At 38.0% G+C, this 24,393-nt stretch overlaps 1 protein-coding gene across 4 annotated transcripts in view; it reads left to right on the top strand.

Annotated features, from left to right (window-relative positions):
* ppp2r5c.S (serine/threonine-protein phosphatase 2A 56 kDa regulatory subunit gamma isoform-like) overlaps positions 1–24,393 on the top strand; it is a 58,154-nt gene that overhangs the window by 12,857 nt on the left and 20,904 nt on the right. Inside the window, exon 1 of one of the 4 annotated variants that reach the window (XM_018232331.2) lies at positions 10,052–10,218. The exons of the other annotated variants lie outside the window; for them this stretch is intronic. Within the exon in view, the coding sequence (XP_018087820.1) occupies positions 10,125–10,218 (94 nt within the window). The 5' untranslated portion in view covers positions 10,052–10,124. Of the gene's footprint in view, positions 1–10,051; positions 10,219–24,393 lie in introns of those variants that run through there. 4 annotated transcript variants of the gene reach the window in all.

The raw sequence follows: 24,393 nt of genomic DNA, 5'->3' as shown, positions 1-24,393 counted from the left end.
AGATGGTGACCCCCTGTGACAAGTTTGAAGTCCTGGATCATTTATGCTATTGAGAAGCTGAAACTTTAGGCTGGTGCAATAAGTTCACTATATAAAATATGGCATTTTTAGCCACTTTAATTTTAAAGGTTTAGTTCTCCTTTAAGAAAGGCATTTTTACTTGGGTGTGCCAAGTGAATATATTTACTTGCCTCACTCCCCGGGCCAGTGCTCCTATCAGCATAAAACTGCACTGGTCCGTGGATTCTTCCAGATTCCAGCGAGCACCAAGGAGCGATCAGCTTCCTATTACTTTCTTAAAATTTCCCGGGGCAGACACGTGTAGTCGAACGAAATAGCCGACTTTTTTGTGAAATCAGCTCTGTCTGCACATGGGGCAACTCTATGCCCTTTAATGTAATTATACCATGGAACCGATTTACTTTTCTCTGCCTTCGTTTATTCGTATGACTACACATAAACGGATGAATTGTACAAGATTTTACCAAATGGCATTAAAATGATGACCTAATGTATGCTGAGCCCTTGGACATGCTGGGTGGACCATTTAAGGCCTGCAATAATAGATATTTTAAAAAAAATTATAGAAATAAAAAAATTTCTATAAAATTTTAGTCATGCGTTATAATGCAGTAGTTCCCAGCCTTTTACAATAGATGGTCTATGTCTAGTGAAATTATCAAACAGCTGCTGTGATTTATCGGTCACCTGCTTACAATATGCTCATAGATCACAGTCTAGCTTTAGGGCGCCGCTGGTTTTATGTAACAAAATAGTTCAGTTTGTGAATAATATATCTTGCTTGTTCATGCATGTTAAAGGAACAGTTCAGTGTGAAAATAAAAACTGGCTAAATAGATAGGCTGTGCAAAATAAAAAATGTTTCTAATATAGTTAGTTAGCCAAAAATGTAATGTATAAAGGCTGGAGTGACTGGATGTCTAACAGAACAGAACACTACTTCCTGCTTTGCAGCTCTCTTGAGTTAGTCAGCGACTTGAAGGAGGCCCACATGGGACACAACTGTTCAGTGAGTTTGCAGTTGATCCTCCGCATTCAGCTCAGATTCAAAAGCAACAGTTATGATCCATGTGGCCCCCCCTTAAATCAGGGTACCAGAAAAAAAGTACAATGGGGTTTTTACTGTATATCTAGATTTTCTTAATTTGTGCTACCACACAGTAAACGTTGAAAATGAAACCACAGTCACATTCTTGTTCCTGGTCCAAATGAGCGATATCAAATCAGCAGTCCACTGCCTCTGTGTAATGAGCTGCTTTTAACTTAAAGGATAAAGGCTATAGCTGAGGTTTGGAGGGATTTATTTATCCAGAGGCTTCTCGGTGGGCTGCTGATTTGTTTGACTTTGCTTACTGGGACCATGAAGTAGATTATTTCCTAATCAAAGGGGTTGTTCAAACTTCCAAACCTTTTTTCAATAGCTTTCCATCTTTTTTGTTTTATTTATTTATTTTTACAGTTTTTCCAAAATTGAAGTTTAAATTGGAAATTTTAAGTTTTGTTCATATCTCTGGTTTAGTGTTCTGGCTATTATGTTAGACATAATAGCCATAAGGGTATAGATTATCTTTACATTAACTTTTAGTATGATGAAGGTAGTGATTCTGATTTTTTTTATTTATTTATTTTTTATTCAGTAGCTCACCAATTTGGTTAGAAGATTAATAGGTAAAAGACTAAATAGAAGGAAAGCATCATGGAGCTGATAGTTATTGACCCCCCCCCATGTATATGGGGGGAAAAAGGGCAACTGAAAAGTTGGACCTTGCTAAAAGTATAGTTGCGCCACCTCCTTTAAAGGGGTTGTTCACCTTCCAAACAGCTGTTTTTATTTTTTTTTTTTTAAATTGTTCAACAGAAATAATATAAAAAAAAAAGTTTAGTTGCTTTCCATATTTTAATGTTTTATTTTTTTGCAGTTTTTTTCCCCAAAACTTCGTTTAAATGACTGTTTCTCCCTCTGGCATTTCAGTCTGGCAACTCCGAAATCCGGGCGTTACGATTTCCTACATTAGTTGATACATTTTTCAGCATCATCTGTGGAATATTCGCAACTATCGTATCAATCCTAACAGCTGCCTTTAATTAAACTCTGGAATTCAGCTAAGATACCCCCCCCCAGCAGCTTTAGAAAGACTTAAAGGGGTTGCTTCCAAACTTTTTTTTTAGTTTAATTGTTTTCAGATTGGTTGCAATAAGCAACGTTTTTTTTTTTTTAATACTGTTTTCTCAAAATTTTAAATCTAATGTTCCTGTCTCTAGTGTTTGTCTGGCAGCTCAAAGATCCAGGAGCATCTAAACTGTTACTATTTGCTACATTTAGTTGATACATTTCTCAGCAGAAACTTTGTAATATGAGCAACTATTGTATCAATTCTAACAGCTGCCTTTAATTAAACTCGGAGATTCTGCACATGTATCAACAGTTACAGAGTCAGCAAACCCCCCCCCCCCCAGCTGCTTTAGAAGGTGAAGAATAAAAATTTACACTTCAATATCAGAAAAACAGTCACAAATAGAAAGTGATGGGAAAACGTCTTCATTTCTTGTGAACTATCTGAAACCAACTGAACTGAAAATGTTTGAAGGTGAACAACCCCTTTAAGAAGGTGAAACATTACATTTTAAAATATAAAAGTATTTCTGAGTAACTTTTTGAAAACAACTGAACTGAAAAAAACAACCTCTTTAATCCATATTTTAGTTGACCTTTTTATATTTTGATATTTGCATATAGCATCCTTCTGTTAAAAATTGTGGAATGAGATCACAATGTTTGCATGTTACTTGAATAATGCTTTGGAATTGACAGGGAAGGTGTCTAGAATGCTGTCAATCAATGTGCTTCATTCTAAAATTAAATCCCTGCAGGAAGTCCCAGCAAGATACTTTTTAATTGAAAACTGCAATCTTTGTGTTTAAACTTTAATGGATTTTAAATATTTAGTACTTTAACTAATTATTTTTGAAGAATAGTCTAAAAAATGTGAAATTGTATGGTTTGGATTGAAATTTTCCAGATTTCTATGTTGCAGTAGTGCTGTTTTATGGTTAATAATCATTTGTGGCGAACTTTTTTTATATTTAATTTTGAAATCTTATATGGAGCTAGACATATTGTCCGTTTCCCAGCTGCCCCCAGTCATGTGACTTGTGCTCTGATAAACTTTTGTCACTTTTTACTGCTGTACTCAAGTTTAAGTGATATCACCTCTTCCCCTCCACTTATTTACACTTATTTACATGTATTTTCACACTCAACTTTTATAAGTGCACAAATATGTATACACAAAAACTTATTCATTGTACCATTTGTTTTGCCTAAAAACATGTTATTTTGACAGCATGACTATTGGTTAATCAATTTCGGCCACTAATTACGCTGTCGGATCAATTATTTGTTTTTTTACTGATTTACGCTATTTTTGTGGTTTTATTGCAATTTTATCCCTGCATTATTGTTCCTTATGTATCTTTAGTGTAGTTTTGGTGTTTGGTGCTTTGGTATAGAAAGATAGATTTTACTTGGTTTGATCTGCTAGAATATGTATTTTCCAAAAAGATATGGTTTTATGGGGGTCTTACGGCACATAAACCACAGTTGGACTCTCTTTTCTGCAATTTAGTTGGCTAGCGTGAAAATTCATATGCATGTTTTTCATTTGGGGTCCGTAAATCTATGCATATTGGGCATCAAACTATTCAGTAGACCTCTGATGGCCATATTTAGGGTGATTTTTCTTTGTACTTAAAACATTGTGTGCGATAAATGCTGCAAACTGCAACATTTTTAGACGATTTTCAGAAACGTTGTAAAAACCTCTACGTTTAGAAAAGCTTTGCAGTTTGATAGTTTGGTGTAGAACAGGGGTCAGCAACCTTTACTATCAAAAGAGCCATTTTGTCCCCTCTTCCACTAAAGAAAAATAGCCGCAAAACATGACACAGCTTATAAACTTTTAAAAGTCTTAACCTTTTTTTCAATTTTAACTGTTACAACAACAAAATACAACAAACAGAAGTGCAGTGTGTATGTGTAGGCCTAATTTGAAATAAATAAAACCCTGAATAGCCCTATTAAATGTTAGTGTTCTCATCTGTTTAATGTGACTTCTGTTTCTGAAGCTCCATGCTGATCTTCCCTCTCTTGTCTTGATTGTGTGACCGCGGTAAGGACCATGATGAATCATCTTGCTGCGGCTCGGTCTTGCCTGTCACTCCTGGGACTTCTATACAGCCCTCGCACCTGCTGGCGGCTTCTTGAGTGTGCGACTGCGGTAAGCTAACCGATAACTTACCACGGTCGCGCATTCAAGAAGCAACCAGCAGGTGTGAGGACTGTATAGACGGCGTGACAGGCAAAGCCGCAAGACAGAGCCGCACGATGAAGAGCCACATGAGGCTCCGGAGCTGCAGGTTGCCTACCCCTGGTGTAGAAAGACGTCTTTATCTTTGTTGGATTCGTCCTACAATTGTATGTAAGAAATTAGGTGAGAGAAATGTGGGCAATTGCAATATTTTTAGGCGATTTTCAGAAATGTAAAAACCGTTGCTTTTATCGCCAAATTTAGGAAAGGCTTGCGACTTGGTACTTTGGAGTAGAAAGACATGCATACCCAATTTGGATTCGGGGGAATGTGTACTTTCCGAAAATATATGGTTTTCTGGGGTAAACATACTTTTTCTACCTTGGCCCCCCCACCCCCAAACAATGTAAATGTGTTGATTTTGCAGTACCTGAAATGACAGATCATATGGGGTGTCTTTATTTTGGGGCCCCTATATGCCACGTGCTTAGGTAAACCTATACATATTGGGCATCAAACTGTTCAGTGGAGCCCAGGCTTTCATATTTGGGGTGTTTTACATTGATACCTAACGATGTGTGCTAGATATGATGCAGGTTTGAGGTCATTTTTCAAAAAATTCACCAATTTCTATAAAACATTATAACTTTAGGAAACAATTGCAACTTGGTAGTTCGGAGTACAAAGATATATAATTTACCATTTTTGATTCACCAGAATCTGTTATTTCTAATAATGAGTAGTTTTCTAGGGTAAACCTACTGTTACTGGAATGTTTGGCCTTGAAGTCAGAAGTATGCCGTTTGGGGAGCGGTGCTCTGGAAATTTGGTAGTGTACTGCTTGTAGATTTTGATCTATACAAGTGAGAAATCTCCATAAAACTATATATATTTGGTATTGCCGAGTTCAGGAGACATAGACCTTACCAAATCGGCTGTGTTCTCGTACATAAAATAAATGATGTTTCTGATATATGTGATTGTTCTTTGTGAAACATGATTTTTTTCATTTTATTACACTTAGCCTATATTTTTTTTACAGAAGTAGAATTACACAATATATTGTTTTCCTGGGTAAACTAAAAGACCGCCCCAAGAAACTACTTGGCAGTAGATGTTTGCACATAGGACAAAACAGCTGGCAAGGAAAGGGTTAAAGAAGACACCTTTTGAACAATGCTCTATGTATATAGATTTTAATGTTTATTTTTGACTATACGTGTATATGATCTATTATTTGGATTGAATGATACCTGGGATTTTTTGAATAAGTTATTTCTGTAATTTGGATCACTATAGCTAAAGTCTGCTAAAAATAATTTACATTATTAGGATTATTTTGCCCCCAATATGGATTCATGCTGCTTACTTAAGACTAGTAAACTGGATGAGTTTATATGTATAAATAACCACACAGAAACCAGAGCTGGGTAGATAACAATGGCCGCTACTCGTTATCAATATAAACTGTAACCATACATAGTAATAACCGTAATGTGAACCTAGCCAGCCAGAATAACAAATCCATTGGCCGCCTTATTTTATCTTTTGATTCTGCTTTAATAACTGGCCAGGAGCATCTTTATATCAAATACTTTCCAATAACTTCCAACACCTCACAGCTCGACAATAATTTATATACGCACACATTGACTTATTTTATTTACATTTCATAACTCTTACCTTGGGTGAGTGTCTCAAAAGTGGTCCCTATTAGGCTGGCCCCTTGCCCTGCAGGCTTGCCTTTATACCTTGCTAAAGAGCCCCCTTGTGACCTCTGTTGACCGACCCCTTTTTTAGCCATTGAGGATTATCTGCAACACTGACTAAAATCTTCCCATGTGCCATTGTTCTTAGAACTTGAAGAAACCAGTAGCATAATCCAACCCATATACATCTATCAATATATGCAAAACCATAAAATGTAAATTTTTGCAAAAATATCAAAATATTTTTTTTTTGTCCACGAGTGGTTTCTAAATTCAGTAGATTACGGATTGCTTGCTCTCATCTTTTTAAAAAAAAAATGCTTGAACTAAACCTTATTGCCCAATGCAGTTTGGTGAGGCAAAAAAAAAGGCAGAAAAGCCTGAAACCTCTGCTACTGGCCTTAATAAGTCTGACACTTGCCTGTGCCAGAGGTTTTGACATTTTTACTTTAAAATAAATAAGAGCTGTACAAGACTGTTGACGGCATTTTCCTGATGTTTGAAATGTGCCAGGCTGAGACGCTTAATGCTTGTCATCAGCCTGATACAAGGTCACAATGCAGATGCCCTTACCAATCTTCATTATATCTGACAACTGTGAGTAAAATAAAATATTTTTTGTCCAAGTGTGATGATCCTTGCAAATATCCTTTGTGTATAAAAGCCGATATGTTTGGTCGGACTAATGTATCTCAACAATGAAAAACGTCCAAAAAGTCAATTTTCTGAATCATGTACTTCAGTAACTAAGTATAATTAGCTTAAAGGGATACTGTCATGGGAAAACATGTTTTTTTCAGAACACAGTTAATAATGCTGCTCTAGCAGACTTCTGCACTGAAATTCATTTCTCAAAAGAGCAAACAGATTTTTTTTTTAATATTTAATTTTGAAATCTGGCATTGGGCTAGACATATTGTCAGTTTCCCAAATGCCCACAGTCATGCTCTGAAAAACATCAGTCAACTCTTTACTGCTGTACTACAAGTTGGAGTGATATCACCCCCTCCCTTTCCCCCACTGCAGCCTAACAACAGAACAATGGGAAGGCAACCAGATATCGGCTCCCTAACACAAGATAACAGCTCCCTGGTGGATCTTACAACAGCACTCAATAGTAAAATCCAGGTCCCACTGCAACACAGTTACATTGAGTAGGAGAAACAACAGCCTGCAAGAAAGCAGTTCCATCCTAAAGTGCTGGCTCTTTCTGAAAGCACATGACCAGGCAAAATGACCTGAGATGCACCTACACACCAATATTACAACTAAAAAAAATACACTTGCTGGTTTAGGAGTTAAATTTTATATTGTAGAGTGAATTATTTGCAGTGTAAACAGTGTATTTTAGAAATAAAAACTACACCATAAAAATCATGACAGAATCCCTTTAAATATCGGTGGAGATATCTGTCTGAACCCCAAAACAAGGTTGTGTTTTGTTCTTATCACTTGTCTGGGCAGTGCGTCAGCTATTCTCTGTTTTTATCCTGTCCTCTCAAACATGTCAGAACAAAAGAAGATAAGGCTTCAGCACTGTGGAGGAGGCACTCCTAGGAACCATAAGAAAATAGACAGGGCAGGAAGGAGGGCCTATGATATATGTAGGGGCTGAAAAACAGGTCCAGCGTTGTATCTGTTTGTGAATGTCAGACGTGTTCTTTGATTGTAATTGTCACTATTTGAAGTATATATAAGGTAATTGTGCCCATACTTTACTAATGTGAGGTTTTCTTTTAGTGATGTTGTCCCATTATGAGCTACATCCATAATAGCATTGTTAGCGTTTTGTATTGTTTAAATATTAAATTGATTTATGGGTAACGTTATATTGCTATATTTAAGAATTGTATTATTATTTGTGTATTATTATTATTTAGGGATGCACCGAATCCACTACTTTGGATTCGCCCAACCCCCCGAATCCTTTGCGAAAGATTTGGTCGAATACCAAACCAAATACGAGGTGGGAAGGGGAAACCATATTTTTCACTTCCTTTTTTTTTGTGACAAAAAGTTACGCGATTTCCCTCCTTGCCCCTAATTTGCATATCCAAATTACGACTTTGGTTCTGCCAGGCAGAAGGATTCGACCGAATCCTGCTGAAAAAGACAGAATCCTGGATTTGTGTATCCCTATTATTATGATTATTATATTATTGTATTATTATAATAATCATTTGTTATTATATTTCTTATGTAGCCTAAACAGAAGGGTGATTTAGACAAGCTGTAGATCTGAAGACTAGACAGGGGGGCAAATTTACTAAAGGGCGAAGTGGCGAAAATTCACCAGCGTGACGTCATTTTGCTACTTCGCCAATTTACTAACGGGTGCTGGCGTCAATTCTCTAGCGAAGTAGACATACTCTAGCGCTACTTCGCACCCTTACGACAGGTCAAGTTGCGCTCTGGCGAAGGGACATAACTACTCGAATTCACTAACTTGCAGATTTTACTAAACGTTACCTCTTGCGCCAGACTTTACTTCGCCAGCTCAGACCAGGCGAAGTGCAATAGAGTAGATAGGAGTTTGTCAAAAAAAAAAGTTGAAAAGCTGGCGTTTTTTACTTTTTACTGGGTGATCTTAAATTTTTTGGGGTACCCTCCTTCCCCCTTACATTTGGCACCTAAACTATACAGTGGGCACATGTGTAGGGCAATATAAGACCTCTATTTAATTTAATTTAATTTTATTTTATAAGTTTGTTTCCCTGGCCTTGTGTAGTGTAATGTAGTTGCTGCAGCATACACGTCCATTGTACTTTAACTGCACGCCGTATGCTAATTAGGCATCGCTAGCGTAACTTCTGACTGCTTATCGTATTATCGCTAGCGCAACTTCGCAACCGTTCAGTAACCTGTGCACAACTTCGGATCTTCGTGAATTTGTGCAGCCCTGGCGAAACTACGCCTGGCGAAGTGCGGCAAAGCCGTCACTAGCGCATTTTCGGCGCATAGTGAATTTGTCCCAGTGTCTTGAGATCAACTGATCACCAGCTAAAGGTCTACTGGTAGATCCCAATCTACCTTTTGGGCACCCCTGATATAAGTGCTTGTGTTGATATAGATATATAGATATATAGATATATAGATATAATACACAAAAGCCATGAATATCCTGTAAATTATATCCTTATAAACGGTGAGTTCTGATGTCATCAGTTATAAACGGTGAGTTCTGATGTCATTTCTGTCACATGACTCACTGAAATTTGTGTATTATAATAAATAAAGTACCCCCAGTTGTAAAATATGAGGATATTAGAAGTTACCTCGGAGTTCCATGACCTGTATAAAAACACTCGGCCTTCGGCCTCGTGTTTCTATATGGTCATGAAACTCCTTGGTAACTTATAATATCCTTATATTTTACAAGAGGGGGTACTTTATTCACTATATAATATATGTAAATGTTGCTCTAGCTGTAGAGCAATGGCTTTCTGGGGCTGCTGGGAGTTGTAGTCTAGCATATGGAGGACCACTTTTTGCCCAGCCTTTATTAATGCATTTGCCTTAGTACTGTTTAATATGCAGTATTTCAAATATTTGCCTTTATCAGTGGGGCTGTAGTGAGATGCTGAGATCTGTTGCACTTTTATATACTCTGTAATAAAATATCGCTGTAGTAGAAATTTGAGACCCTTTTTTTTTTTTTTTTTTTTTTTTAAAGAAAGGTTCATTATTATTATTTTCTTCATTGTCTCTCATAATTCCAATAAATTAAGAAAATAAAATGAAGGATTGCTGTTGTGATATGGGAGTATCAGATCTCTGCTTCCAGTTTCCTAGATTAAAAGTTACATCTGAACGAAGGCTAAACATAAAGCCGATGAGTATTCAAGCCTAATGCATCAGGACAGCCAATCACAGTCCCTTTTCTGTTTGTAGGTTTTTTTTTTCCCCCAGTGTCATTTTCATTTGCAAAAGCTAGCCAATCATATGCTTCCTGCTCGGTGACATCATTAACTAGCCAGTTCCCTCCAGCTGCAGAGAGCTGCCTGTTTCCTTTTTTTTTTATAACTAAAATGGAGGCTGGATCCCTGCCTTAAGGAGTACGCTGCTTTTTTTTCTCTGCTGGATTTTTATGCTGACATGTAATAGAACAGGCACCAGGATGGTGGTAGATGCAGCAAATTCAAACGGGCCTTTCCAGCCAGTGGCCCTTCTCTATATTCGAGGTAAGCGATTCCTTTTTTCCCGACTGTAACCCCGTATGTCTCGTTCATAAATGGCCATTGTAATCACTGAAAAGCAGAAGCAGGAAGTGCTTTGTGATTTAACCCTTTTCTGCCTCCGTGACATTGTTGTTCAGAAAGCGGCCGTTTTACTGATAGTGTAAATGTTTTTAGCAGGCTTGTATTTATAGATAAAAGGACAAACTGGCTTTACTGCTTTCTTCGTTGCTGCCCATCCCCCTCCAGCCGTGCCGTGCTTATGTCAAAGGATGTGAAATCACTATAGAAGGAAGGTACTGGGTGGGAGGCAGGGTCTGTTATTGCAGGCTGGAGTTAACTGCTTAGGTTTCTATAAGGCTTTTTTTTAAGATTCCATTAACAGAGAATGTGTGTGTGTTTCTATACAGAACTGTGTGGATATAAGATAGGTTTTAAAATTTATTGTACTAAAATGAATCCTGCTTCTTGTTCTCTTTCTACGGGCATTTTAGAACTATTCGTTTGAAGGGCTGCAATAAGCAAACGCAGACAAAATTAACGCATTAGAATAAGCACTGATAATTAACGTGGCATCAGATGAATTACTTGATAGAATTTTATTATGGAGACATCTCTAGCAAAGGGTATGTTAAGCAGCTGTGCATTTATTTTATAAATGCCTGCAATATGGTTTACTTAAAGTCTGTTATTGGGCTTTTCAATCTATCGTAGAGAATGCTTGGGATCTGGGGTTTTACAGATAAGAGATTTTTCTGTAATTTGGAGCACTATCAAAGCAGGTGCTTATTTTTGAATTCTTGGCTTGGAGGCAAGTTTTGGTTGCATAAAAAACAGCTGTACTGCCAAACAGAACCTCCTGTAGGCTGTAGGGATGCAGGATTCGTTTTGGGATTCTGCCTTTTTTTTTTGCCCGGCCAAACCGAATCTGAATTTGCATATGCAAATTAGGGGCGGGATGGAAATCACGTGACTGTCACAAAACAAGGAAGTAAAATGTTTTCCCCTTCGCACCCCCAATTTGCATATGCAAATTAGGATTCGGTTCGGTATTTGGCCGAATCTCTCTTGAAGGACTCGGGGGTTCAGCCGAATCCAAAATAGTGGATTTGGTGCATCCCTAGAAGGCTACCAGTCCATATAGGGCCTACCAAACGGCCAGTAACAGCCCTTATTTGAGATCCCCATGGACTTTTTCATGCTTGTGTTGCTCTCCAACTATTTTTTACATTTAAATGTCTCACGAGTAAAAAAGTTTGGGGACCCCTGCCATTTTAGACCTGACATAAACCCAATAGGATTGTTTTGCCACCAATACACTTTCATGCTCCTTACCATTAAGTACATACAATGTACTGTTTTATTATTACAGAGAAAATTTAGAAAAAAAACAAAAACATTATTCTCTAAAATGGATTCTGTGGGAGATGGCCATCTCGTAATTTAGAGCTTGCTGGATAACTGATGTTATACCTGTAATAATAAACCTATAAGGCTCATTTTCTACTACCTCAGACACAAGTTCTTAGAATTCTTAGTACTGCAATAGTACTGAGTGCAAGGGAACCTACGCAGGTACAGGGTTCCATAGTGCCTGTATTCCCTAGCTATCAGGCTAAATGATGTGCAAGCTGGGGGCAATCCAGGGGAGTTGAAATACAGACGGCACTGCATATAGAGTGAAGCACCACTCTAGGAGGGAGAACTAAATGTTGCGCCTCTGGGAGCGACAAAAAGAGAAAACACTACCAACTGCTTGGGCAACCCCCAGTGCTAATTGATTTCTTGTTACCCTGAGCTGGTGCTCCTTGTCAGCCTGGGATACTGCTTCTGAAGAAACAAACTGCCATCTCCTTTTTCCTCCCCGACGTCCCCTTTGGCAGTTCTGCAGGTCACATGCGAAGTACAGAAATGTCAGGAAAATGTTTGGATTGTGCATGCGCTAGCCCAAACTATGAATGGATGCCTAGAGGAGCACAAGAAATTGCAGTGCAATGCTCAGCAAGCAGTCCCCCAGAGTGGTGCGTTATTTGAAGAAGGGGAGCACCGGTATAGAATACCGTATATACTCGAGTATAATCAAAATGTGCTGAAAGTCTGCCTCAGCTTATACTCGAGTCAGTATAAACGTACCTAGCTGATCATCGCGACTACTGCAAAGAAGCAATGCTAACCGCTGTGCTACCATAGACCACTGCCTCCACCAAACTTAAAGGGATCCTGTCATCGGAAAACATTTTTTTTTTTTTTTAATATTTCAAAAGCATCAGTTAAAGGGGTGGTTCATCTTCAAACAACTAGTTGGTTTCAGATAGATCACCAGAAATAACGACTTTTTCCAATGATTTTCTATGTGTGACGGTTTTTCTAATATTGAAGTGTAAAGTGTCATTTCTCTCCTTCTGAAGCAGCTCTGGGAGGGGGGGTCGCCGATCCTGTAAACTGTTCTAAATGGATACATTTAGTTGATACATTTCTTATCTTTGTCCCTGCTGAGCAGAATCTCTTGGTTTCATTACAGGCAGCTGTTAGAATTGATACAATAGTTGCTGATACTCCAGAGATGCTGCTGAGAAATGGATCAACTAAATGTTGCAAAATTGTAACGTTCAGAATCTGCACCTGAATTACTGAGCTGTCAGGCTCAAACACCAGAGACAGGAACATTCACCTTTAAACTTAAGATTTTTTGGAAAAAAACGTAAAAAATAAATAATGGAAAGTAATTGAAAAAAAGTCTTTATTTCTGGGGAACAATCTAAAAACAACTGAATTGAAAAAAGTGTTTTGAAAGTGAACAACCCCTTTAATAGTGCTACTCCAGCAGAATTCTGCACTGAAATCCATTTCTCCAAAGAGCAAACAGATTTTTTTTATATTCAATTTTGAAATCTGACATGGGGCTAGACATTTTGTCAATTTCCCAGCTTCCCCCAGTCATGTGACTTGTGCCTGCACTTAAGGAGAGAAATGCTTTCTGGCAGGCTGCTGTTTTTCCTTCTCAATGTAACTGAATGTGTCTCAGTGGGACATCGGTTTTTACTATTGAGTGTTGTTCTTAGATCTACCAGGCAGCTGTTATCTTGTGTTAGGGAGCTGCTATCTGGTTACCTTCCCATTGTTCTTTTGTTTGGCTGCTGGGGGGGAAAAGGGAGGGGGTGATATCACTCCAACTTGCAGTACAGCAGTAAAGAGTGATTGAAGTTTATCAGAGCACAAGTCACATGACTTGGGGCAGCTGGGAAATTGATATGTCTAGCCCCATGTCAGATTTCTAAATTGAATATAAAAAAATTTGTTTGCTCTTTTGAGAAATGGATTTCAGTGCAGAATGCTACTGGAACAGCACTATTAACTGATTCATTTTGGGAAAAAAATGTTTTCCCATGACCGTAGCCATTTAACACTTGACATTCAGGCTTTTGTGCTGCTACTTGCCAATTGAAGCACATCTTTTTAAGCTGCTAAACTGTTGTTCCTATGCTAATGGTGCTTCCAGAGACTGTTTGGAACCCAGAAGTGAGTGTTAGAAATGCGGACATGCAAGTTTTTCCCACTGCATACTTCCATAATGGGAGGTGCCTTTCTCTGAGTGGTTGTTTCTACTAAACATTTCAACTTCACAAACACTTAGCTGGGACATGTCTAGTGGGCAGAATTTTTACAAACTGACATGTTAAGAGGTGGCAAAGGAACAGAAACCTTCAAGAATTAACCATTATGTGCATGAAATCATAACACCGCTTAAAGGAATTGTTCAGCATAAAAATAAAAACAGGGTAAATAGGCTGTGTAAAATAAAAATGTTTCTAATAGAGTTAGTTACTGGATGTCTTACAGAACATTACTTCCTGCTTTGCTGTGCTCTTGGTTTCCACTGATTGGTTACCAGTCAATAACCAATCAAAGACTTGAGGGGGGCCAAAATGGGTCATAACTGTTGCTTTTGAATCCTGACCTGAATGCTAAGGATCAATTGCAAACTCACTGAAAAGTTATGTCCCATGTGGGCTCCCTTCAATTCGCTGACTAACTAAGTTAGAGAGCTGAAACGCAGGAAGTAGTGTTCTGCCTGTTATGTTAGACATCCAGTCACTCCAGCTGTAATACATCAATGTTCTACATTATATTTTTGGCTAACTATGTTAGAAACATGTTTTATTTTGCACAGCCTATCTATTTACCTAGTTTTTATTTTTACACAGAACTGTTCCTTTAAAGTACTTGTGATTACACACAATGTATCATGGTAATTAAGTGCATATAATACACAAAAGCCATGAATATCTTGTAAATTATATCCTTATAAACGGTGAGTAGTGATGTCACCAGTTATAAACGGTGAGTAGTGATGTCATTTCTGTCACATGACTCACTAAAATTTGTGTATTATAATAAATAAAGTACCCCCAGTTGCAAAATATGAGGATATTAGAAGTTACCTCGGAGTTCCATGACCTGTATAAAAACACTCGGCCTTCGGCCTCGTGTTTTTATATGGTCATGAAACTCCTCTGTAACTTATAATATCCTTATATTTTACAAGAGGGGGTACTTTATTCACTATATATTTGTTGTATTTCAACATTGATTTTATTTCTACATAACTTAACATAACAGTAATACCTCTGCTCTGTGGCCATGGGTCATGATTTTTGTTTGGTTATTGTCTTTTCTTCTGTGGCCTATGGCACACCTGAAACCGCGCAGACCTATGAGTTGACAGGTGAATATCAAAGCAAAGATTTGATTAAATTCAAATTCCCTAGTCTTCCTAATCATCTAGTCCTGTATATGGATGGTTGGCATGCTTTATGTAACACTAACATATAATGCAGTGACTTAATAAAAAGATTGATTAATTATTCAGCAGTCTAATCACACATACAGTTTTATTAAAAGCCAGTTGAACAAATACGTTTTTGAAATAGGAGCACCCAGTAGAGTCATGTGCGGAACCAATTTGTTAAACCCGAAACTGACCCGAACCCGCATTCTGACCCCCTTTGTCCTGCTATTCGACCCGCAAGTACCTTATCCGCAACCCGATCCGCTGGCCATCAAGAAACAGGAAGTGCTGTCATTGTAAACTGGAAATGACATCATTAGAATTTGGCGTAATCAGGGAAAAAAAGCAGTAAAACAAGTGCTGTCATTGTAAACCAGGAAGTGACATCATTGGAAGTAGGCGTGATCAGAAAAAAAGGAGTAACTTTCTATTGAGAAGACCCGCGACCAGTATACCCGGGAAACCGCCGACCCACGTCTATACGTGCACGGTTCCGCAGGTTTTTGCAGGTAACCCGCGGGTACCCAACCCGCTGCAGGACTCTCAACTGTAAAATCACATGCTTCCTTTTAGATCCTTTGGAAAAGGCTTACTCCTAAAAACATTTTTATGCTTGGCTTCATGGATGGTTGCTTCTGGAACCTTTTGCTCTACTAGCTGTTTAATCCATAGATTTTAACCAGAAACCAATCTAAAGGTTCTTTAATACAAAAATGTTTATACGTAGCATAATTTCTTTGCAGCACTTATTACGTTCAGTTCTCTAGTTATTGAGGTACTGATCAGATTAGTTACTCTTATCTCAAACAAATTAAACTTTGGGATTTTATAGGCTTCAAATTGCCATTTGTCTTTAACTTGATCCTCAGTAATATATATTATAATGGCACCAGGATTGTGTGACCAAGGATATCCACCCCCCCCCCCATTAATATCATGGGGGCACAAGACAGTAGAGTTTTGAAGCAGGTTCACTTGTTAATCTCTCAACTGCAGGCACCACATAGGTGTACTTCAGGAGCAGTCCAGAAGCTAGTGGAGCATGTTAATTACCTTATGCTAATAAACCTGCGCTGCTGGATTTAGAAGTTCAGCACTGATCCCTATGTTATCAGATATGTGATTACCAATCACACCTGCTTCAAAACTCCATTGTTTTTATTACCTTTCAGTTTTTTTACAACCCCCCCATCTCATGTCTGCACGCTTTACCAATGGAGAGCACTCAATAGTTTTGTAAACACTGTTCTATAGAATGCACGTGCTTTATTTTGTACATCAACTTATATCAAAGTTGGATGCTGGGCTGTATTGCATACTTGAGTTGGGTTCACCGGAAACAAGTTAAAAAAAAAAATCATAATCTCTGCCAGTTAACATACTCTGTTGAACTTTGAATTGTCTTGTACAGTAAAGGCCATATATAAACTTGTAAATAATGTCACTGACTTTAAAGAAAAGGCCAATATCCCACATCCTACAGTGAGAGGCAGAGGGTACGGACACCCCAAAAACATGAATGCAAAGGGTTTTAATTCCCTAGAATTCCCCTTACTCTTCCAAAAAGCAGGTTACCTGATGCCTAGACTTGGTTTTGAACCACTGCCATTAATGTAAAACACTAGTGGAAAAGCATAGACATGCTATTTTGTAATTCAAGGTTTTTTTTGAGCTTGTTAACTCTCAAATTTGAGTTTTTTGAGTTTTATTCACGATTGTATTCAATCAACGTTTTTATATTCAGATTTTTTAATAGATTCGAGTTATTTTAAATTGAGTTTTAGGATTCAGGCAAAATCTCACATTTGATTTTTGATATATTAGCCCAAAAATGTTTCCTTTAAAAGTTTTTAATGAGAACAAATTACATTCAAGTTTTAATTTGTATGACTAAAAAATGCACAGAAATGAAGAGTAGTGACTTGGATAGTACAAATTGAAGCCAAAACTGTGCTTGACGTTGTACATTTCTCCACCCCAACACAATAAAATTAACCAGATTAACAAGTGCAGGGTCGGACTCGAGCATTGGGGGCCCACTGGGTTCCAAACTTCGCGAACGCTGGCACACTGGGCTGCCTATTGTTGTTTTTTGAGGGGGGGGACGGTCATGGAGTATTTTGAGGGCCTTGCTGTAAGTACCTGGGGTTTTCATCATCTGCAACTGTGGTGCAGTGAATTCTTCGTCACTCGTGTTATCACATCTTTACCTTGCTGTTCTCATCACATATCCCGTAATAACTTCTCCAAATACCTATACATAGACAACTGAACCTATAAGATTTATGGGTGTTCCCCATTGAAACAAAATTGATTATTCTTGCTATTACTATTTAGACCTTCCAGATAGCTTCCAGAGGTAAAGCATTTGGAGTAGATTAGTCGCCGGCAGAATGTGTCGTTGTCCTGCAGGCGTATTGGTATTAACACCAATTTTTATTGTATTTTCTGTTGGCACTTTTGCCTAAATATCCAAATACAGCTGTGTGTTTTGCATTTCTTCCATTATATCTGAAATGCAGGTAATTAAAAAAAAAAAATAGTTCTTCAGGTTCAGACATGAATAGCAGCAAATTATTCTGTATATGATGAGCATTTGACTACATACTTGCAGTGATTGATGACTTGCTGCTTTTCTTATGGCATTCATTCACAGCTGGCAGCACAGAGAGGTTGTTGATTCTAACCCTGTACATGTATATGCTTGTTTAACCCCATTTTCAGTTCTTCATCCAAACTATATGGGGCCCATTTACTTAGTTCGAGTGAAGGAATAGAATAAAAAAAACCTTGAATTTCAAATGTTTTTTTGGCTACTTCGACCATCGAATGGGCTACTTCGAATCGAACGATTCGAACCAAAAATTCTTTCGACCATTCAATAGTCAAAGTACTGTCTCTTTAAAAAAAAAACTTCGACCCCCTAGTTCGCCACCTAAAACCTACCGAAGTCAATGTTAGCCTATGGGGAAGGTCCCCATAGGCTTAGCAATCTTTTTTTGGTCGTAGAAAAATCGTTCGATCGAAGGATTAAATTGCGGTAAATCCTTCGACTTCGATATTTGAAGTCAAAGGATTTCCATTCGGCAGAATATCGATATTCGACCATAAATAAATTTACCCCTATGTGTATGTAATTTTAAACTTGATTTAGGACTAGGGTTGCCAACCGGCCAGTATTTTACCGGCCCGGCCGGTAAAAATGATGGTTGATCCCAATGTTATTAATAGGGAAAAAAGATAAATATATAGGAAGGCCGGTATTTTTTTCCAGAAAAGGTGTCAACCCTATTTAGGACACATTTTAGGCCCTGGAATTTTTTATTTCTAAGTAATACACTTTCTATGTGGGCTAAACTTTCACTTATATGTAGAAAAACGAATATCTTTAAAATGTTTATCCTGCCTGGATTCAGCCAAATCCTTTGTTTTTAACTGAAACAAATCCAAGTCATGAAAGTAAAGGTGACCATACACTGCCCAATCGACAGCTTATTGGCACATATATGTCCGATATCTGGGTGGTTTAATTTTCTTGCTGGATCGAGGTCCTTGTCTGCACATGTATTCAGTCCTTTCAAGGAAAGACATGCTTGTTTGGTTTTTACTTAAAATTTTTGTGCAAACCACAGTTTGTGGTCCATATTTGGATGCATTTGTGCAAGTGCTTGGTCCATATTGAAAATCATTTCATCCCAAATGGTCATGTGCCTGTTGCATCAACGAGAGAATTAAATCTGCAATCCGATTGTACAGGTGTGGTATCTGGTTTTTGGAAAAAAGTTCCCGGATTATGGAAAGGTCGTCTCCCATAGACTCCATTTTATCCGCATAATCCAGTATTTGTTTTAAATGATTTGCTTTTTCTCTGTAATAATTAACCAGTACATTGTAATTGATCCAAACTACGATATAATTAATCCCTATTGGAAGCAAAACCAGCCTATTGGGTTTATTTAATGTTGAAATGATTTTCTAGTAGACTTAAGGTATGAAGATCCAAATTATGGAAAGACCCAGGTCTCGAGTATTCTGGATAACCGGTCCCATGCCTGTACTTTTTTGCTACCTGGGACAAACTTTTACAATTTAAGTAGCTGCTCCAAATGAATATTCCACATCTGTAATTCATAGACTGGTTGTCACAGATGTGAAGATTTAGGATGTTTTTTGGGGTGGTGGAGTGAGGCAAAGTGTTTTTTTTTCTTTGCTTTTTCATTCCAACAGTGAGTGCAATCTGTCCTTCTGGTTTATTATTAGTGCCGAGAAGCTGTTTTGCGAGCTGCTGTCATTTAGCACCGTTTCACTTTGAGAACTCTTAGCCATCAATGGTTTCCTGGCAACACTGACGAAACCTGTAATTGAGTTTGGCTACATATTATATGCTGTTTACTTCAGTTCTTTTTCCCTTTGTGTAATGCCATGGTAATTGTACCGGTGGTCCTGTGCTGTTTTGCCTTAAAATAAATATATTTTGTCTGCTTTTTGCTAGAAAATACATTTACATGTAGTAGTCATGCCAATTGTCTAAAATATCATGACTGATTTCACCTTGTTATTGTGTAAATTATTATTATTATTATTATTAAAGGAGATAGAAAGCCTATGTAACTTGGGATAGAGTACTGCAGAGGGTCGGGTACCCACGTGGTACCCGCAAAAAAAATTGGGGCACCCTTCGCAATGAGGAGAGGATTTTCAGGTGTGGGCATACCCTCGGGTCGGGTTGCTGGTCTCATCTAAATTTCTTATATTATGTATATTTTACTCCTTTTTAAGTTTTACAAAACTTGTTTCTGCTCGCCCACTTTCAATGACGCTACTTCCTGTTTGCAGCACCATCACTTCCTGTTTGATTTGCGGGTCCGGGTCGGGTATACGATCAAAGTGGATAAATATGCGGGTTGCGGTTCGTGTCGCGGACTGCGGGTTCAACTCAGGTCCGGGTCTTAGAAATTGGTTCCGCGCAGGAATCTAACTTGGGATGCCAAAAGTTAGCTGTCCCCAAGTGGTTATATTTACTTACCTGACACCCCGATCCAGGTACTTCTGTCAACATTCACTCAGGTTTCTGCCAGTGAGCACCATAGTCTTCTTTGCTCTTCAAATTTCCTGAGGCAGACGCGATGAAACAGCGACTTTTTCGTTCGCGTTCAGTGTTTCCCTGTTTTGCACATGCGTAGCTGCAACAAGAAAGTAGCAGGAAGAGGGTCACTCCATGGTGTTCACTGGCAGATCCCTGGATCGGTGCAGTTTTCTGCTGATAGGATCACCAGCCTGGGGTGTCGAGTAAGTCCCTCAAACTACTTGGGGTGCCTGACTTTCCTTCTCCTTTAATTGCAAACGCAACATTTTTTTTAAAGTACTAATGAAAGTATAAAACGAGTTAATGTTTCTATAGCTTTTAGCGGAAATTGCATACCTGTTTGCAAGAAAAAAATGAAATCCCCCCCCCCTCCAGCACCTGTTTTTGTCGACAAAATGGATCCTACATCCCCTCCCCTTATTCCACAGTTTAAACTCTAAACACTGATGTCACTCCTCAAGAGGCGATACAGCAGCTGCCGTTATTGCTGCAAACATGTCAATGAGACCTTTTGTCACAGTGTAATTGCCCAGGACTTTCTACTTTTAGTCCACTCAAAAACACATTTTTTTGCCTTCTAAAAGAAACCTAATTATAAGCAACTTTACAATATATATTCATTACATTTTTTTCATTACATTTTTTTTTTTTAAGTTATTTGTATATGTATTGCTATTGAAAGCAGTGTTTCTCTTTCTATTCTCTGCCCTGGTGACTAAGACTGTTGAAATAATTAAAGGCGGCCATAGATTTTAAAAGATCTTTTCGCTATTGTAAGACCAAGCTGATCTTGAAACAATGGTTTAAATGTACGATTTGTCATCAGCTAAAAAGACCATTTCAAGAGCTATTGTCTAGTTGAAACTGTGGGTAGCTGTCTGCTTGGCCCTGCAAACAAATGATACATTTCACTATGAATAATAAAAATTTTCTAACCTGACCGATTTCTTGACAGATGTCGGACGAAAAATTGTTAGATGTATTATCGTTTTGTGCCCACTAACCGCAATAATTTGACGGATTCGTGGGATCGCGCTAAAGTTGGTCGTTAGGGAGAAATAAATCTTAGTCTATGGCGACTTTTTCTGTCAAGACTATTACAACATTGTTTAAAATGTAACAACCAGGAGTTAAGCGAATGCTTTCAATAGCAATAGTCTTTACAGTTAACTTTAAGGGGCAGATTTATGAAGGGTCGAATTGAAAATTCTAATTTTTCTAGCGAGTTATTCAAATTCGATTTCGAGTTTTTTAAAAAAAATTCAAATTAGATTTTCGAGTTTTATCATACTCTGGCCCTTTAAGAACTCGAGTTTGACTATTCGACACCTAAAACCTGCTGAATTGCTTTTTAAGTCAATGGGAGACGTCCAGGGATCATGTTGGAGTTGTTTGCATCCTTCCTGACATTGGAGTTTATTAAAATTCGAGTTTTCGGGTTGATTCTATTCATGTGACTTTTAAAAATTTGATTTTATTGATAAATGATTTCATGGGAGTTGAAAAAAAAAAAAAAAACCTCAAATGAATTCGAAATTCGACCCTTTATAAATGTGCCTCTAAAAGAATGTTTTTAGTTGGTTAGAAGTATATTTTATTAGGTAAACTTTTATTTTGAGGGTGACTTGCCCTTTAAGCATTTTTGAACTACAGACTGGTCTCAAGTACTAGTCAATTATCACATGTCAAAATTGGACAGTAGTTATTCGATACAACTGCATTAGATATAACTCTGATAATTTCATGTCAGAGCCATATAGTCTACATTGCTTTTCAGGTAAAGGGTTAAACCATTAGGTGTATAGGTTTGAAAAAGTCAATGTTTTGTTGATGTAAATAGGTTTCCTGTTGCTCATGTGACTGCGTCTCCTTTGTTTCCCTTACAAAGCAGCAGTTCTGATACTGCTTTAACTGTTTCCCTGACAGTGATTCAAGCCTTTCTGGAACTATGCATTGCACATTTCCTATAATGGCAAATAGAATGTGAAACTGTCTATTCTGCATTATTATTCTCTCATAAATGTCGAAACTGTTTGCTTGGCAGGGAAAGAATTAAAGATCATAGTCTAGCAGCTTTCCACTCAATTTAAAGTATAAGTGCACCACCTTTACTAGAAGCTCTCTGGCAGTTATAGCTCTATCTGTGATTCACAATACAAACATTTTTATTTTAGATTATTTTATTAAAGTGGACCTGTCTCATACACACAAAAGGTTGTATAATAAAAGTCCTTCGCAAATTAAACATGGAATACAAATTTTTATGTTTTTTTTCATTAAAGCATTCATACCTGTTATAAATCAAATATCTGCCCCGCCTCTATGCCTGAGGCATAGAGGCGGGGCATTCAATTACTTTCACTTTCCATTCAGCACTTCCTACATGTCACTGCACTTTATTGATGTGTGGGTCAGGGTTTTCCATTAATTTAGTAAATCTGTTTTGTGTATTTCTACACCCATAATTTTACTGTGTTTAGTTCTATATGTGTCATTCTGTATATATGTGTCCTACCTCAACATTAGACTTTTCAAGCACTTATATATACAGATATAGTGCAATAAGTGCAGTAAACTTGGTCTTCGTGATCAGAATGCAGGTGCTTAAAGTCCTAACCCGGATACTTGGCTAATGTGTTTGGAAATAGGTGGTGTTCTGTAAACACAATGACACAAAAGGATTATTAACTGTTAACGGGCAGTTGATTGGGGGTGGGGTTATATCGATACCTAGTGCAAAATAAATATGTTTCTAGTATAGTTATTTAGTCAAAAATGTCATGAATAAAGTAGGGATACAACGAATCCAGGATTCAGTTCGGGATTCGGCCTTTTTCAGCAGGATTCGGCCGAATCCTTCTGTCAGGCCGAACCGAATCCTAATTTGCATATGCAAATTAGAGGCAGGAGGGATATTTGGTGACTTTTTGTCACAAAACAAGGAAGTAAAAAATGTTCTCCCCTTCTCACCCCTAATTTACATATGCAAAATTAGTATTCGGTTCGGTATTCGGCCAAATCTTCCACGAAGGATTCTGGGGTTCGGCCAAATCCAAAATAGTGGATTCGGTGCATCCCTAGTATAAAGGCTGGAATGACTGGATGTTGAATCGAACATTACTTCCTGCTTTGCAGCTCTCTTGGTTTCCACTGATTGGTTACCAGGCATTAACCAATGAGTGACTTGAGGGGGGGTCACATGGGTCATAACTGGCAGTTCGGGGAGATTAGTCGCCCCGAACAAGAGGAGAATTGTCACCGGGTGACTAATCTCCCCAATTTGCCACATGTGTCTCTGCCCTAATATCAATTGCAAACTCACTGAACAGTTATGTCCCATGTGGGCCCCCCTTAAAGTCGCTGACCAACTCAGAGTTCGAGAGCTGCAAAGCAGGAAGTAGTGTTCTGTTCTGTTATGTTAGACATCCAGTCACTCCAGCCTTTATACATTACATTTTTGGCTAACTAACTATATTAGACACATTATTTATTTTGCACAGCCTATCTATTTACCCAGTTTTTATTTTTACACTGAACTGTTCCTTTAAGGCTAATTCCACACAGGGTTGAAACTCTGCCTGCTGAAACATGTGGTCCAAGAATTCACCCCTACATTGCAATCTGCCCATTACCATTGCATTGGCCCAGGTGCAGGCACATGTGGCAGATTTCTGCACCAAAATGCAAACCTCACATTTCCACATAGGCCTGCAGATAAACGCAGACTGCACCTGAAGCTACTGTGCGTGGATTTTGTTACAGAAACATGCAATTTTAAATTTCTGTGCCAAAATCTCCTCCACTGCATTGTCCTGGGTGCAGGCACACAGAGCAGAAGACAGCAAAGGGGACATTTCTTAGCAGTAGCTTAGCCATAGATCGGAGGAACAATTGTAAAGTATATGGGTGTATTTCTCATTTCCCATCATTTCTTCCATTGTGGTGAGATGGAAATGTCCCACAGCTGTGTAATCTCCAAAAAAATGTATTGGCCCTAGTTAAAAATTAAAGTGCTATAAGACTTGATATGGGAAGGGAAATCCTTTCAACTTGCACTTAAGAATACTAGGAGGTCACTAGTACATGATTAATAGATTACTCTAAGATAGACTTGTTCTGTTTAAGATTGTCCATGAAATATATATATATTGCAACTTAGAATAGATGAGGGGAAATCCATAGTTTGTTTTCTCCACGATGTGGAGAGGAGGAGACATTTACTTTAAACAAATCACAGGCACTAAAACACCAAAAATTGCATGTGTGTCAGTACATCTTCTATCCATATAGTTAATTTTTATTCTTG

Source organism: Xenopus laevis, chromosome 8S (genome assembly GCF_017654675.1).
Source record: "Xenopus laevis strain J_2021 chromosome 8S, Xenopus_laevis_v10.1, whole genome shotgun sequence".
Classification (NCBI taxonomy): Eukaryota; Metazoa; Chordata; class Amphibia; order Anura; family Pipidae; genus Xenopus; species Xenopus laevis.
Note: the sequence above shows the minus strand (reverse complement) of the source record. Positions and strands in the feature narration are given on the sequence as shown.